At 50.9% G+C, this 16601-nt stretch overlaps 1 protein-coding gene across 1 annotated transcript in view; it reads right to left on the minus strand.

The window, feature by feature from the left end:
• The window catches only part of EPHA8 (EPH receptor A8), a 49825-nt gene that overhangs the window by 24761 nt on the left and 8463 nt on the right, over nt 1-16601 (minus strand). The window contains exons 2-3 of the mRNA XM_085305239.1: nt 10567-10631; nt 1802-2465 (exon numbers count right to left, since the gene is read on the minus strand). Of these exons, the coding sequence (XP_085161365.1) occupies nt 1802-2465; nt 10567-10631 (729 nt within the window). The remainder of the gene's footprint in view (nt 1-1801; nt 2466-10566; nt 10632-16601) is intronic.

Genomic DNA, 16601 nt, shown 5'->3' on the forward strand with positions numbered 1-16601 from the left:
CACTGACGGAGAATGAAAAATTACTGGGGCGACAGCCACTGGAAACCTGCTTTTGTTCGCCTGACAATTAAAACGGCTAATTTCCAATTCCGACAGATCCACCAGGGTTATAAATCATTCCAGAAAGGCACTTTTCACCATGAAAAATGAACTCTGCCCCAATCAAGCACAGGAAGCTTAGATCAGAGATTTGTATCTGTTTGCTTTTGTGTGTAAATATATATACTCTGGCTCCACACCCACCTGCTGAAGGAGATGCTAGTAAGAAGGTGTTGTCCCTGCTCAGCTGCTGCTGGGTTATCAATCCCCCACCCCACCTCCATTCGGAGCTGTTGAGGGTACATGGGACAGGGGAGACACAAGGAAGAAATGACCCTGAACCTTTCTCTCTGAAAGAAAGGCCAGTGACATTTCTGCCTGCTTTCTGACTCAAAAAGCTTTGGGAAGTCTCACCCAAGAGCATRGCTGGTTGAATGGTGGAGGTATGAGTTTGTCTATATGTACCAGGACCAGTCTCCACCTGTGTCCACCCCATTTGGGGATCCACAGCTCCTTGTAGTCCTGGGGCTGGGACTGAACCGTTGAGGTGACCTGCTCTAGTGCCCTCTTTCTAGGTGACACACACCTGACCCTGTGCGTGCYTCACATGTCCCCTTTAAAGTGGGAGAGAAATACATATCCTGAATTAGCACATCTTTCCCAGGATGACTTTAAAATCAACGGTCACAGGCAGGAGGAATTTCAGATAGAAGCATTTATTCTGCCTGTCCTTCCAGCTCYGTATAGCTCAGGACTCTCTGGGGCCGGCACTGGTCCCAGCGGCACCTGGATCTGTTCCAGCCCAACATCGGACGTTTTAACCTTGCATCAAGTCTCCCTAAGACAAATGCTTCACTTAACATTTCTATGAAATTCAAACAAAGGCACCACACACTTATTTGCAGAAGCAGAACACTACTCCCCTAAATACCTTCTATGAAGAAACCAAAAGCAAACAAATCTGTGTGGAGGGGTCTCCCAGGGATCCTGGAGCACCAAGCTCTGTACACATCCACCCCCTTGCCAGCAACAGAGCCTGGTACACAGCTGCTGCTGGTCACCCCGCTTTCTTATCACAGTTTGTACAGTTGGCAGCCTGAAGTCTGTCCTGCGGCACAGAGGATCTCAGGGAAGGCTCTCCACACCTCCGGATGGGAAGGCACTGCAGCAGCCCCGGGGAAGAGGGGAGTGATGGATGAATGCGATAACCTTGTTTTATAAAGCTCAGTTTCTCTTTTTGTTTTCCTTGCTGTCAAACTCTCTGCGAAAGAGAAGCAAGCGATGGAGGACATCGGAGAGCCCAAGTGGGTTATTTTCTGGAGCATGTCAGCATGAATCACAGCATCACAGCTGCTGGGGGGACAYAGCTGGCATCTCAGGACCACACGCATCACAGTAGGGTAAAATATCTCCCTGTACCCAAGGAGGTTCTCATCCCAAAGCCAGGTCCCCATCCCAAAGCCATGCTCTGTGCACCAGGCACTGTCGAGTCCACAAAGAGCTTACAAATGCTATCAGGCACCTCTTTGCTAGCAGGAGACATACAAGCAAGCAAGCAAGGGCTTGGGCATTCCTCAGCCTCAAAAGGCCAAAGAAACAGTACTGGTCTCTGCCATGGTCCCACCAGCTCGTTCTGCAAAGCTGGCTCTCACAGCTCTTGCAAGCAGGCCTCTGTCCTCCACCCTTCCCCTAAAAAGGCCAAGAGCCTCCCCGCAGCCAGCCCTCCCCTTGCAGACACCATTAGCAAGAAGTGGGAACTCACCCACGCAGGAATCCCGCTGCTCTTCGTAGCCAGCACTGCACACACACTTCCCAATGGGCACCAACCATTCCCCCTCCGCACTGCAGTACATTTTGGGGGTGTCCCTCTCCTCCGAATGGCCTACGCATTCTCCCCGCACTTCCACCAAGGAGGATGAGTCAGCCCCAGTCACGGCCTCAGAGAAGGATGCCAAATTCCTCACCATCGCAGGACACTTCTTGTAGTACACCCGCACYGAAACGATTGCGATGCAAGCCCCTATGTCCTGGAAGGCCAAGTAGAAACCCCTCTTGCTCAAGGGCCCCACACCCCGCACCTCTGTGTTCAACTTCAGCCGCCTAACACCCAGGTCCACACTGGTGAAGCTCTCATCAGCTGCAATGGTGTCAATCTTCATAAATTGGCTCTCCCGAGTGCTGCTACCCAGGTCACGGTCCGACTCCAGGTAGTAGAGGTTGAAAGTCTCCTTGCAGGTGCCCAGCACACCCGGCATGCTATTGCAGTCCCGCAGCGTGAACTTAATCTCAGCATAGACCCGCCGGGCACCGTCCCGTTGAACCCAGTTGGTCCGTAACCARTTGTTCTGGTTGGGAGTCATGACATTACAGACCTGGTAGGTGTGGATAGGGCTGAAAAATTCATCCATTTCATTGATTGAATCCCACTGCGGAAGAGAGAGAGAACAGGTCATTCCAGATGTCCTCAAAAGGCATGGCGAGCACTGGGCAAGCATGAGTGTGCACCATCCTCCACCCAGTGACAAACTCCCAGTGCCCCAGGAGTGGCAACTGAACATGAGATCGCTGCCAGCATTGACCATCAGAAAATAATTAACTGAGGGGACCCTCCCCGCCAGGAGGTACTGCTTGCCTTTCTTGGGCTGCCAGCCCACCCGCCCACAGCCCCTTGCCACCAAGAAGGCAGGTGAAGGGGAGCCTCACCCCACTTCTGGCGTGCCATTCCTGCCTCGCCYGCCCGCAGTGTGTGCACGTGCCGTGGGACCGCTGTACGGGCGAGCTGGGGTCTGCAGGGRGCCTGTGCCGTGTTCCCAGCAACCAAGCCACTCCCACCGCAGCCATCAAATGCTCCATCAGGGACACGGAACAGGCAAACAAATCTTTTTAGCAGTCTCGCAAGTACATTAAAATAAAGCTCCAGGCTTGTTCTGAYGTGGCATGAGCCATGTTTCTCATTCCAGTGGTGACCCGCAGTTCATTAYAGACGCAAAACCAGCAGCAGCCCCGAGACAGCTGGCCTGATTCTCAGCACAGAGGGGGTAAGCCCGAAGACTTTCCCCTGGCGTCCGTGACAGCGAGCGAGGAATACAGATCTACCACAGCAGGCACCTAGCAGCCTTGCTGTGTGACCATGAGCACTGCAGGGACAGGCCATAGCGTGGGGAGAGCATTGCAGCTCCGGAGCATACGCATTATTGAAGGGTTTATCMGTGACACCTGTAAGACAGGCTACTGCCTTCCTCCTTTCAGCTAAGAAGGTCTTCCCTCATTTAACTTCCAGACTCCTGTGGAGGAGGTGTTCCTACACCCTCTGCAAATGTTAGGGCGATCAGAGCAACTATTTCAGTGATGTGTATCTTCAAAACTCCCCTGGCATTTCACCTTTAGGAGAAACCTCTACTTCTCACTCTCAAAGAGCTCACAGAAGCTTGGAAAAGGCTGCAGCTCCAGGTRGAATCTTCAAGGGAAGCCCATTCAGCAAGCAACAGGAAAGTTAAGCCACTTGCAGGAGAAAAAAATCATTTCTAGCTCTTGAGGAGGGGGGAGAAGGGGGGGAATCTCCTGGAATCCAGAAATGTCTGGGCTTCTCCCAGCACTACCTGGCCCAGGGACTGTGTGGAGCTCCATAGGACCTGCTCTGGACCCCAGCAATCAGGCAGAAGGTGTGGAAGTCTATGATCTCCAGCAGAACCAGTGCCTGTGAACAGCAGTTCCCCTCCAGTTATGCCTCCAGTTCACCAAGTGTGGAGAAGAGCCCTTAGAAGAGCACTGGGAGAAAGCACTTTGGCACCCAGCGTACACTCCTGCCACGCCAATGAGCATGACAAGGGTGCAGTGTCGCTGCCCTTTGTCGCATGCAACGACAGGCAGGCGCAGCAGGACTCCCGAGCACTTGGCACCCTGGCGATGTCACCCGGAGCATCTCTTCTCCTCTCCGCACACACCACTTGCGCTTGGGGCTGGCAGGAGCCGGCCAGCCTCCAGCTCCCGCGCRGATGCTGCGGAGGGTGTGGAAGTCATCGTCACAATTAATTGAGCACAAATTAACACAACATCTGCTTTCTGTCTTTTTCCTGCTGGATCCCCTGAGAAATGAGGCGGAACCGCGCGCTGGGAGAGACGCATGGCACGATGGCAGAGCAGAGAGCAGCCGGCAGGGATGCGCCTTCAACAGCACAGCCAGCCCCTCACTGCAAAGTCTGCGGGCTCAGGGCTCTCCAACAAGCCAGAAGGAGCTAACAGGGTGGACAGAAATACCTTGGTGTCTGGCTGGTGTGGTTTGCTTTGGTTTTCCTGCACTTGGAAACATTCATTTCTACCGTAAGTCTGGCAAAGGGAATGGTGCTCCTGACTACAGCATCTCCTTCGCTCATGTGACGCTGTCATAGCTGGAACTGTTCTCACCGCTGGCTGTGAACGAAGGGCTCATCTATCTCCAAGCACTATCAATGATCAACCTCAAGCCCRGGGAAGAGTTTGGAGGGTTTACACTTGGAGCTTTTCTTTTTCAAACCCTGCATTTTGCAGAGCACCTGGACTATCAGCTCTTCCTTCAGGTCACGCAGCATCTTGGGCTCCCAGTCCATGACCATCCTCAATACTGTGCCCATATAGATACCCTACAGGACAAACACCATACCACCAATGGAAACGCATGACGGCTACATTGGCTGGTGGCTCAGACGCCGCAGGCACATTTCCTTGCTGAGAAGGATCAAGCTGGCAGGTAGCCGAGAGCATGCCCAGGTGAAAAGCCCTGGCAACAAGGGACCTCGCGTCCCATCACCTCCATTCGGATCCCAGTCCCCAAACAGTGGCACAGGAGACCATCCCACTCTGCCAGGCAGGTGGAGCCATTTGGTACCGGGGGACCTGCTTTAGGAACCACCATGACTTGAAGGGTTTTTCTGTTTCACCTTAATTAYAGACTCTTATGGCGAACTCCCTTCCCAGGGAGGGGAGTCTCTGACCATCTGCAGCTTTGACTTTGAACGGTTCAGGGCTGGCGATACGATCAGTTCAAGAACGCAAGCACTGTGCATGCACCTGGCCTCCCGGCCCTGCTCGCATCAGCCTGCTCTTGGCTGCTGGTTTGAAGTGGCTTTTATTAAATGAAGCTCAGCTCGGCCCCTGTCATTGCGATAAGATCCCCTAGCGAGACAGAAATGAGGACATCATAATTAACGTGGTGAGCGCGCGTCTATGTGCGGGGTTGGGGGGGGTATGATTTCATCTGCATTCAGGGGCTTGTCTAATAGCTTAAATTAAAGTCAACATGAGTTTTTTTAAAAAAGTTGCCAGATTATGAAAGGCAAAAGATGCAAATACTAGATATCTGGGCAGCTGAGCAAGGTCTTAAAAGTCTCCCAGGGCCTGTGCGGTACAACATAGTAGGGAGGAGGAGGAGGAGAAGTGGAGAGGAATGAATGCACAAAGGAGAAACTACTTTACTGCGAGGAAGGCTCTCAGCCTCTTCCCAGCCAAAGAGAGATGAGGAACCAGGCCTTCCCAGCCCTGGGATGGCTTCTGGGAGGGTTGCAGTGTCTATCCATCCCAGTAAAGCTTTTACTACTCCTGGGACATCCAGCAACTTCCTTCTTTCTGAGAACAAGCACTGAGCTTTGGTTCTTCCCCAGAAGCCATCTAGTGCTTCACACCACTGTCACTGGGTGAGGAAAAAGAAAAGATATTATTGCAGCTATAAATCATTAGATGGGGTAGCGGGGGGAATTAATAGACGTAATCCCCATGAAATCAGTCGCTGCAACGGCTAACGAGGGATTTGTTAGGCAGTTAACTACCCTGAGCTTTACTGCAGGTGATTAACTCCTGGTAGTGACCAGCATCTGGGGAATTAGCAATAACACAGCATTTATGAAAAAGCACTAGGGGATGAGCTTTTATCTCAATTACTAGTTTAAATCTTTATTTTTCAATGTTCTGTTCCTACTGATCCATTTTTTAATGAAAAATGAGTTTTGCTGCAGCTTGCTCTGTAACATGCTGATATTCTTGTAGGCAGAGGGGCTCTATTTAGAAGAGAAACCCAAGGAAATGATACCAAGGACACCAATGTGACGGACAACAGAAAACATGGCAGCAGGCAGCCAGGAGAGCCCTGATATCTTCTAGTGCTTCAAGACAGCTACAACCTCAAAGCAGGTGTCCAAATGACAAGCACACAGCACAGCCCAGGCTGGAGCCATAGTTTTTGCAGGGTGAGCTAAGGGCGAAGGGAGAGTTAGATCCAAGCACCATGGCAGAGCTAGCAAGTCAGACCAGGTCCTTCCAAGTCATGAACCTGTTGTTGGCTGCAAGGCCGAAGTCAGGCTCTATTCTTAGATATTTTAGCAGCCAGACCATGACCTCACCTTCCAGAGTGTCCCCTTCTGTATAGGGTTTGCTTTGCAAGCAGTTTAGTTTAGGGTGTTTGCAGTAGCATGAAATTCCCATTGGCAATGTGCAAACACTGCTGAGAGACCATCCCATGAGCAAAAATGTGCTGTCTGTACTCTCAGCTGGTTGTTTAAGCAAATCTGGTGCTTTTCTGACTTTGTCTCTCTTTTTTTTTTTTTTTTTACCCCTCTAAGTTGCTGCGGAATGAGGAAATAGCTCATCTCAGCTAACCCTGTTCAGGGACCTCAGGACACCACCTTTCGACAGGACAGAAGAGGAGCAGAGAAGGGGATGTACAAGAATCATCTCAAAGGTCTTTCTCCATGCTCCTGGAGCAAAGCTAAAGCCATGCATGCCAGGGAAAGGGGCGCCTGCCTGGATGGCAGATGCCCATCAGCTCTCCAGGCCTTTACAGCTGTAGGGCCAGATCACGGAGGTCGTGGCAGGAGGTGGCCAGGGAGGTTGCAGGGAGCGTGGAAGGGTTACTTGCCAGTGCTCAAGGTGCTCCCATCATAATTAATGCTGCAAGGCATCATTCAAGCTCCTTAGATACCTTGTGTCTGAGTAAAATCATTTCCTGTTTGACTTTGTAAATCAAAGTAGATGATACAATAATTATTAATAATATGTTGACTTATCTCATCACCGTTTTAATTAGTCAGTAGAAAAGCAATTTGCAGAGGGGCCGATCAGGTTCCCTCTGATCCAGCAGGTCATGTGCCAGGCAAGGAAAGGGGAGAGAAGGGCACTGGGGCACTAGGGCTTTTTGGTAGAGAGGGCTGGCAAACCGGAGGCACAAAAGGGGAAGGGGCAGCCTCTTTGACAGCACTGATAAGAGTTTAATTATCAATGCAAAGGGAATTGTTCCAGGGATGGAGCCGGCTGCAAAGCTCCTGGGAGCTCTTTGAAGTTATAATTGAGAGAAGCCAGAGCCTGTGGGACAGGGATGCTCTTGGTGACCCTTCTGCTTCCTGCACGTGTCACAGGGGTGGAGGTGAGGGGCATGCAATTAAACCCCAGAGCAGCTATTACAGCCAATTACCCCCCAGTTAATTATCCAGTGAGAGGAAATGTCAAAACAGGCCATGCATGCCTCCCTGATGGCTTGACCCTCCCCAGGGCCAAAGGGTGCCTGCCAAAGCRCAGCTGACCCTGCTGTTCCCAGTCCTCCCAGCCTCCTGCTCCTCTCTYCTAGCTGGCCACGGCAGATTCAGGGAGGAAACAGTTTTCTGTGAGGCAAGATCATCCTGTTCACAAGCACGATGAAAACATCAGGGCTTTGCAAATGGTCACGGTGAGGCTTAGTTGCAGCATCCTTCCGGCTTTGCACTGCTAGTGCTTTTCAGCCCCTGCAGACCACTGGCTTGGCTGTAAAACTGGGCTCTGGGATCTTCCCTATCTGAAGAGGAAACAACCGAGCCTATGTCTTTTCCTGTGCCAACCCCAGGAGCCCCAGGAAGGAGAGGAGAGGTCCTGCAGGTGTGGGGAAACTCAGAGTAAAAAAGGAAAGTGAGAAACTGCTTTTCACAGCAGGTCATCAGGTGTTGGAAATGGGGCTATCTGGTGCAGGGGCAGGATAGGGGAGCACTGCTGAGATTTTTTTTTCCTGCTGAGATTAGCTGAATTCAGGACACAGTAGCGAAAATAAGGGACCTCAGATAAAATGCAGCTTCATGGTACACCTTCTCCCCACACCACCAGCAACCAGGCTACCTAGCCCTTGCAACCTAACAAGCTGCCATGATGGGGGTTAGGTTTAGCTTAGTTGGTTAGAGCATGGTGCTAATAATGCCAAGGTCATGGGTTTGGTAGCCGTATGGGCACTTGTTTGAGGATTGGACTAGATGCTCTCCAGAGGTCCCTTCCAACCTTACCAATTCTATGATTCTATGGGCAGGGGATTCAGCAGTTCTCAAGGACAAAAGGTCYGAGGGACACCACAGGTGAGTCATGATCTCTCCTGAATGCAGCTGAGATGGTGCTGGGCAAACTCAGTCCCTCTCTTGGAGCAGAAAATAGGCTAGATTTGGAGCCACGCAGATTCAAGCCATCAAGTGAGCCTGTGAGACAACTGGCCACCCTCCCATGTGAAGTCAAATCCTGTTGTAGGATCTGCTCAGGAGCTAGCCAGATGATTGGTGTTAGGAGCAAGTATCACACAGCAGCTCCTCTGAGACATCAGCACCCCATCCTACCTCCATTCCTATGAYGACAGCTGGGTCCAAGTGCAGATTTATTAGTCATAAAGCACTTGGAGCTGAAGGACCAGCTGGAGGATAAAGGAATGAGATGTGCTTTTGGGATGATGATAAGCAACGTCCAATGGAGGAAGAACCACATTCTAGGAGTTCAGAGGAGACTTTAAAATATTCAGCTGGGATATGCAAAATTTTTTGCCCCAATGTCACATCCAAACTAATGCGCCTTCCTTGGAGGTGTCAAGACAGTTTTCAAAAAGCTGTATGGTCATCATCTTCATAACAAGGCCATGAGTTGAGCAAAAACACAGGGTAMGGTAAGAGTGGCTTTACCTCTTGACTGACTTAGGACTTATTGGGGGTGGGGGGGGGGGGAGAAAGCACAAGGTCCTACCTAGATGTGCCCACCTGCCTCTAGGGACTGTAAGGAGGCTTAGGCCAGCCAGCTCAGATGGGCAGATCTGTACYAAAGTCACCTATGCTGGGGTGACGAACCCTATCTGCATGGCTGATAAATAGCTATGGGCCTGGGGACACGGCCTCCGAGATATCTGGAGAGATGGGCTCCTGGAGGTGTATCCAGAAGGTGTCCGGCAGTCTGCAGTTAGTGGGGGGTCTGATTAAGAAGAAATCACTTTGGATGCAGTGAAGGGTAAAGCAGTGAATGCRGACAAAGAAAAATAGCCTTCTTTCCCAGAAATATCCCCTGCTGTGGCTCTGAACTATTTGCCAAGGGAGCAGAAGATATCGCCTGGTCTCTGATCATTTAAATGTGTGTTACAGGCCGCTCCAGAAGAACCCCAGAAGAACAAGACAAGGCAGCAGTGGGTACCATGCCTGATAGCAAGATAATCTTGCATCTTGCACCCAAATGACAGATTACAACCAGTGCATACCCACATGCAGGACGCTTCCGAGACAACATCTCTTCCACTCAGCAAAGACAGAACAAGATTCAGTGGCTGGAAACAGAAGCTGGGTAAATTCACAGTGCAAATAAGCAGTGTTTATAAAACAGTGACCTCCTAACAACTTGGAGCAACTAACTAAGGGACGCAGAGGATTTACTATCACCAGCAGTTTTGAAATCAAGAACTTTTCTAAAAACTCTGCTTTTATCAAATGCAAGTTAACTGACAGGTCTGCTGGCCTGTATTTATGCAGGGGATCACATCACATTAGCTCCATGGTCCTCTCTGACCTCGTATCTGTGAATATTTCCAGGACAGTCATCATTGCAATAGCTAAGTGCTAAAATTAGAGCTGAGTTAATAATTTCATTCATATATATATACGCACACACACACACACACACAGAGCAATAATTGATATAAATCTCATTGTTGTTATTATGAATTCACAATTCTGATCACTCCTCTTCAAATACAGTGCAGGGACTGAAAGTCTCAGGCAACAGATCAATGAAAATGATTAGAGGCCTGGAAAGATTTCTGCAGGTGACGGAATTGAAAAGATTAGGACCATTTAGTTCAGAAGGGGGCTGAAAAAGAGGGCATGAAAAAAAAATCAACACAGCAGCAAAAGCTAACTAGGCACCCCAGTCCTGCACGCTTTTTATATGCAGCAAACCACACTGCACTTTGCACTTGGTCCCATGTGTCTTATGGGATTGTTCTGTTCACTAAACTGATGAGCAAAATTCTTAGGGTCGGGTTGCTGTTACCACCAAAAATTCATATTCACCCTCCCAGGGGCTAGGAGCAGTGTGAAGTGACATCTCCTAATAGGCCATATCCCACTACTAGCCTTTCAGGCATGGCATTTTCCCAGCAGATGAGGTCCTCTTTGACCATCAGCACCCACAAAGCCACCAGCCCACGACTGAGGAGATGTCCACTCACCCTGCCCACATGGCCAGTGGTGGCCTGTCCCTCTGGAGTCCCCAAAGTGCCAACAGTCACCTCATACTTACCCCATGTGAAGGGTAAGTGAGCCAGCCCCAGTCCCCTGGGATTGTCGATGTGTCTAGCAAGTTCACTGGAAAACAYGGGAGCAAAACATTTTGTTAGAAAACATGTTTCCCACCCCCGAGGAGCCAGCCAACCACGAGTAGCCTCTCCTTGCACACCCACAAGCATTGCACACTTGTCCCCTGTGTCCATCACCCCAGGAGACTGTGACACCCCCCCTGCCAAGTGCTCCAACCCTTGTCCCATCACAGGGAAGAGAAGTCATGTTTACTAACAGGAAAGAACGACCACACACGGCATCACCCTGCTCCAGCACAGCACATACAGACAYAGGGCAGAAGGAAGAGATAACTGTTATTCAGCCACTATAAATCCAAGTCACCTTCTCATTCATGCCAAGGGGTGGTTTGCCTGCAGTTGAGGTAGATGGGAAGCAAGGAGATAGCGATAAATGCAGCTCCCCCAAATCTGTGGGGAGAGGACAGAGCATACGACTGAGAGCATGACTATGTCCTTTTGGAGGAGAGAGGGATGAAGACTAGGTCGGAGGAGATGCAGAGCAGGAGGGGAGCCAGAGAAACAAGAGCTGAGGATCAAGTTCTCCATTAGCCCCGAACAGCCAGCATTTCTCATTTAGATAATTCTCTTCCAGAGGCTCCGCCAAGRCCTTTAGGCTCACTTCACTCATGGCAGTTTGAAATTTGCACTCCAAAAGCTGCTGTAATTATGCACTGYGGCACCTGGCTCTGGCACAAAGTGACCCTCCACAGTCCTGGCCGACACCGCACCAGAGAGACCAGACTGCAGGGAAGATACTACACGAGGAGGCCAATTGAAGTGACCCTTTCAAAAGCCCTGCCACCACCAGGAGCCTAGCTTAATGAGGAATCCTGGGAAAATCCAGGCAAGGAGAGGGAAGTCGTTTAGGCAGGGGGACAGACACCTTTCAACATGTTGAAGAACTTTCTATTGAAACCAGTGAGGTGTCAGCAGGTGGAGGATGATGGGAAGCAGCGGCATTGCCGCACACACAAGTGAGCTGCCTGCAGCTATAATCCACTTCATGTGCTGTCCGTTAGCCCCATACTCAGGTCTTGACAGTGTTAGGCAGGGGGTGCCTCATTACTCTGCTCAGAGCCYGCTTAGATCCCTGAGGATGCTTGGGTGGATGGAGCTCACCAAATAGTTATGGGCTCCCGGGATCTTCTGCAGGGGCAGGGTGGACCRCCAGGACCAGAACAAGTCCCTTGGCCTCCTCCAGTATTGCCCTGCCATATCATCCATTTGCCTTTTCCCTCCTGGCCTGGCAGCTAGCCCCCCGCACGATCTTAGGCTGTTGATGGGCTCCATTTCCTCTGTAGGGTCATGCTCCACTGGGGGCTCATGGTGTCAGGGCCAGACCCAAGTCTGGAATGTGTTTCCTCCCACTGCATGTGGTCACACTACAACTTGCCCTTTCCTGCTCCACCAAGCAGCTCAAAGTGTCTCATGCAGGATTCTCACCAAGCCCCACAATCCCTCAACCTCTCACATGGCATCTCACACTGCTCAGCACCATGGAGAAGATACACAGAGCCCAGCTTGACAGTGGCACAGAGGCTCAAACACTGTCCCTCACCTGGACCAGCAGGGTCCAGACCCAGAGGCTCAGTGAGCAGCTGCAGGCGAGAAGCATTGACACTTGAAAGTGAGTCCAACAGGCACAGACACCCACTGAGCCCACGTCTTGTCACCTCTTGCCCAGCTCTGGGCTCCTGCAGAGCCTGGCAAAGCCTCCAGCCTTTCTCAGTGCTCTTCCCAGCAACCTTTGCCCTGCAACCACCCTCTCACCACGGTAAGGCCAAATCCATACAGGATTCTCAGTCCCTCCTGGTTGCTTTTCCTAACACTCAAGCAGTGCATTAACCTGGACCTCAGGCCATCTTTATGCAGTGTGTCTGTCCCAGCACCAGCCCTCAGCTGGACCTCCAAGGTCTGAAGCAAACTTGCTCTCAGTGCAAGGCTTGTCACAGGGCACATGTGGCTTGTCAGGACAGCAAGGTCCAGTCAAAGCAAGGCCCAGGCTCAGCATGATGTGGATCTGGGCAGCTGGAGGAACGGGTGCCACTTTCATTTACTATTACCAGGCAGGGAAGGAGGGTGGGGGAGAAAGAAGCAGGAACGTGAGCTGGCTGTGAAACGCCCAGACGTCATGCTACTGACAGAGCAGATTAGAAGCTTTTGAGGCATTTATTAATGTTAGCAGAACAATTTGAAAGAATTTCCAGGGTTTCTAGTGTGACTTCATTGGCCCAACAGCRGGTTGAGCCCCTCTACTCCCCGCAAGGCACTGCTCCGACTGCTGAAGAGGCCCCTTGCCCTCAGCATGGAGTAATTACCTCTGAGATCTCAAATCCATTTTTATTTGTTATTGTTAATCTGAAGATTTTCTGCCTATTTTCCCTGGGTAATTCACYCAGCAGGAGCCAGGGCTCAGGAGTTTCCCTGCTTATAGTGTGGGAGCATGGTCCTGGTGACCCTCCACCATGTAGGGCAACCTCCTCAGCAGGCAGGCAGCAGGAAGGGGACTGCTCCTGCAGACCCTTTCTCCCCTCCTCACGGTTTCTGCACCCTCTTTCCCACGCTGAGAAATTTAGAGACAGACACAGCTACATCTCAGTGCAGAATGGGCTTTCCAGACAACTTGAGGAGCCTGCACACACCAGGGCTCAGTTGGAGCATGGCTGCATCACACCATGGCCAACAACATAGAGATCTCCCCAGGCCACAATAGAGCTTTTAGCCTGACTTAAAGATACTACTCCRGTCCTGAAAGCTTTGCAAACTCTTCCTCACAATATTGCATGGAAGCTAACAAGCCCTAGGGTCTGGTGATGGACCCGTGCAGACCCAGTTCTCCTGCTCCCAGTTGCGATGCCAGCTTGCCACACTCCATCCCACCATGTAGATAATACAGGTGTCACTCGCACYTCCTGTAGAGCAAGGAGGTGTCTTCTTCCAGCGTGCTGGTGCAGAGTTCTACACTAGCACGCATCCCTTACAGCGCTCCGATGGAGCAAGTTACCCATGCCTTTGTGCGGGAGGAGGACTAATATATTTCTTCTATTATTATTTAGTAAGTGTTTCAACCAATGCTGAATGAGTGCAAGAGCCAGGCCAGTGAGCTCCGAAATGGAGCTGCCACATGCCATGGGCTCACCCACCATGACAACGGCCACACACTACATTTAGCACCTGAAACACGGTCCGTAAAGTGAGTTGCCCAAAGTGATACAGGGACCACTGGGCCACAGCCCACAGTAGCAGCTGGCTCTCCCAGTACTGAGCACCCTGCTCCAACCACAAGACACGCRCCTTGGGAATGACCTGCTTGATCAGCAAAATAGTTCTCCACTGAGAAATAAAGCGCTCGGCGGCTCCCCAGGCACCCATCTTCTCTAAACCCCACTGTCCCTTTGAGGGAAATGCCTCCATGCCACAAGACACACATCACAACGTACGTGACATTCCTGCTTTCCCATGCAAGCACAGAAAATATGCACCCTCGGTTGACCCAGGATACTGAAATACAAGTAGTAGCAGGCTGAAAGGAGCCTGATGCTTTGCACGCGACTGCTCCAGCCACCCTTTTGCAGGTGATTCCCCCACTGCATCGCCCCTCCGGCTGACAGGTGCTCAGAAACAGCCTGCTCTTGAGGCAGGAGGGTGAACGAGACCCCCACAAAGGACCACGCTCAGCCAAAATGTTTCTCAGCAAACGTGATGGTTTGGGAGACCTCTCTATCTACAGCTGGGTAATTCTGTTTGATGTTATGGACTGTCTGCACRTATCAGTCTCAAACGACAAGCTCCATTTTGTTTTTCTGAGCACCATTTTGATTTTCACTATTCTGTGCCTTGGCCTTGACTCGGCGTATTGAGCCAAAACACCAGGAGGTGTCAGGAGGAATTCTTGCACTGATGGAAAAGCTGTCAAGCCTGATTGTCCATTCAAATGGAAGCTCCTAGCAGTGAGCAGGTCGCTTCCCYGGTGCAAACTAGCTCTTTGAGCCTGGAGTCACTCAAGGGAGACTTACTTGTTTCTTTATAAAGTTGCGTGACATAAAGTTGCATGAGTAGTGCACATTACAATTCCATGCAAGCAGATCAACCAGGAGTCAAAGATGACGAGGTATTTATATTTGTATCTATCTAACCAAACTCTAGACAATACTTGATGGATGAAGAAACTGAGGTAAGGTGGTATCTAAGTAATGTTTTTGCCTAGGTCCATATACCTCTTGCTTAAAAAAATAATTGCTCAGAAATCCTTCCCAATGCCTGGAGATCACAGATCCTGCAGGTGTTCATTATATCCACACAAATAGAGGCTGGGACATCATAAGATCCCACTTTCAAGCTGTCAGCACCCAAGAAATGTGTTTACAGGAGCCACCATGACCAAACCAAGGGGATCTGAATCCTAAGCCAGTTGGCATTGTACAGCATGGCAGTGCGACTAGACCATGGTAGCATGTTCAGGGGGTGCCCCAGCCTCCACAGAAGCAGTTGGGGGCCAAAAGGGGCTCTGAGCTCCTTCACTAATTGTTAACCCACTGCAGTCCTCGCTAATTACTCCATCATCTCCCTCTGAGGTAGCGAGCTTTGCAGAGTGCACATGGGGAGGAAGGGTCAGTGGGAGCAGCCTGGTTCTCCTGGGCTTCGATTCCTCCCTATCGCAACTTCAAAGGCCTCCCAAGACTTGCAGCACAGCTCCCTCCCTGCAACAACGCCTTTTGCATCGGTAATTAAACTCCTCTTGGCGCTGTTGGACACTCCTTGCTCTCTACTGCTGAGCATCACCCGCGTGAGTCCACTCGGTCCAGCTCCGCCGCCTGACCTCGGTCGGCAGGGGGAATAACGCCGAGGGGTTTAATCGCAGCAGAAAGCAAGCATCGGGGCCACGGGAAAGGGGCCGGGAGAGGCTCCCTGAGAGGAGGGGAACGAGAGCAAGCGAAATTCATTTCCCGTAATCTGAGGCAGGACTTTGAAGAGGCAGGTGGGGCCGGGATGGGTCAGCTATTTGTATCCCACCGTTTAATCCACGGACACGCTGAATAGCCAGCCACGACCTTTCCGAATTCGGAAGGGAAAAGAAAACACACAAAGCGGCGTTTTGCTGGCCCCCAAGCATCCGGGGGAAGGGCGCCTGGCTTTCAGCCTCCTCCTCCTCTTCCCCCCCCTCCTCCAGAGTGGATATTTATCTTTAAAGCAAGAAAAAATACATAGAGAGAATGAGTCTAACACGACCCCCACATCTGRGGCTTCAAGGCAAAAAAAAGCAGCAAGCTTGGAGGACACTTTGGTATTTCCCCGCTCGGGAGCCGCGCACGAAGGACGGCCGCCCCGCAGATTTTGGCCAGCACAAAGGCGGCGGGGAGCTACGGCGGGGTACGCGCTCTGTCCGGGCTCTGCCGTGCAGCGACCGCATCCAGGGAGCTTTCGCCGAGCAGCTGCTCGCTCGCCAGGCTGGATGCACCAAGGACCTGGCAGGGAGAGCGCTCGCGCCGGGACCTGCTGGCAACTGCTGCCCAGAGAAGGAATTTAGGAAAGAATTGCAAGTAAATATAAAGTATATATGACCAAATCCAACAGGCACGGAGGATTTCCGTGTTTTGGGAAGTGCCSGAATCAGGCCAAAAATAAGAATGACAAAGAAATGTTTTCAGATARTTCCTGTGCAAACCCAGTGCTGGCTTTGGACGTGTCCTAATTGCCATTTCATTTTTTTCCCCCTTCTTCTCAGATCCTCTAGATTTTCACTATGAACTTTCTGCATTCTTTAATTTTATATCATTTTGTAATGCATCAGGAGCTGTAATGCCCTTAAGGACTGCCCAGAGGGTCACCCCTTTTCAGCATACCAGGAGCAGGAGATACTTTGATGTAGGAAGAAAGCTTGTTTGTTCAATCAGCGCTAACAAAAAGCTGCACTTTGGGTTTTAAAAATAAAATGATCAACCTGATCCTTCCAGACCCTGCATGATATCACGTAAGA

Source organism: Rhea americana, unplaced genomic scaffold, assembly GCF_003343005.1.
Source record: "Rhea americana isolate MKP2758 unplaced genomic scaffold, rheAme1 scaffold_217, whole genome shotgun sequence".
NCBI lineage: Eukaryota > Metazoa > Chordata > Aves > Rheiformes > Rheidae > Rhea > Rhea americana.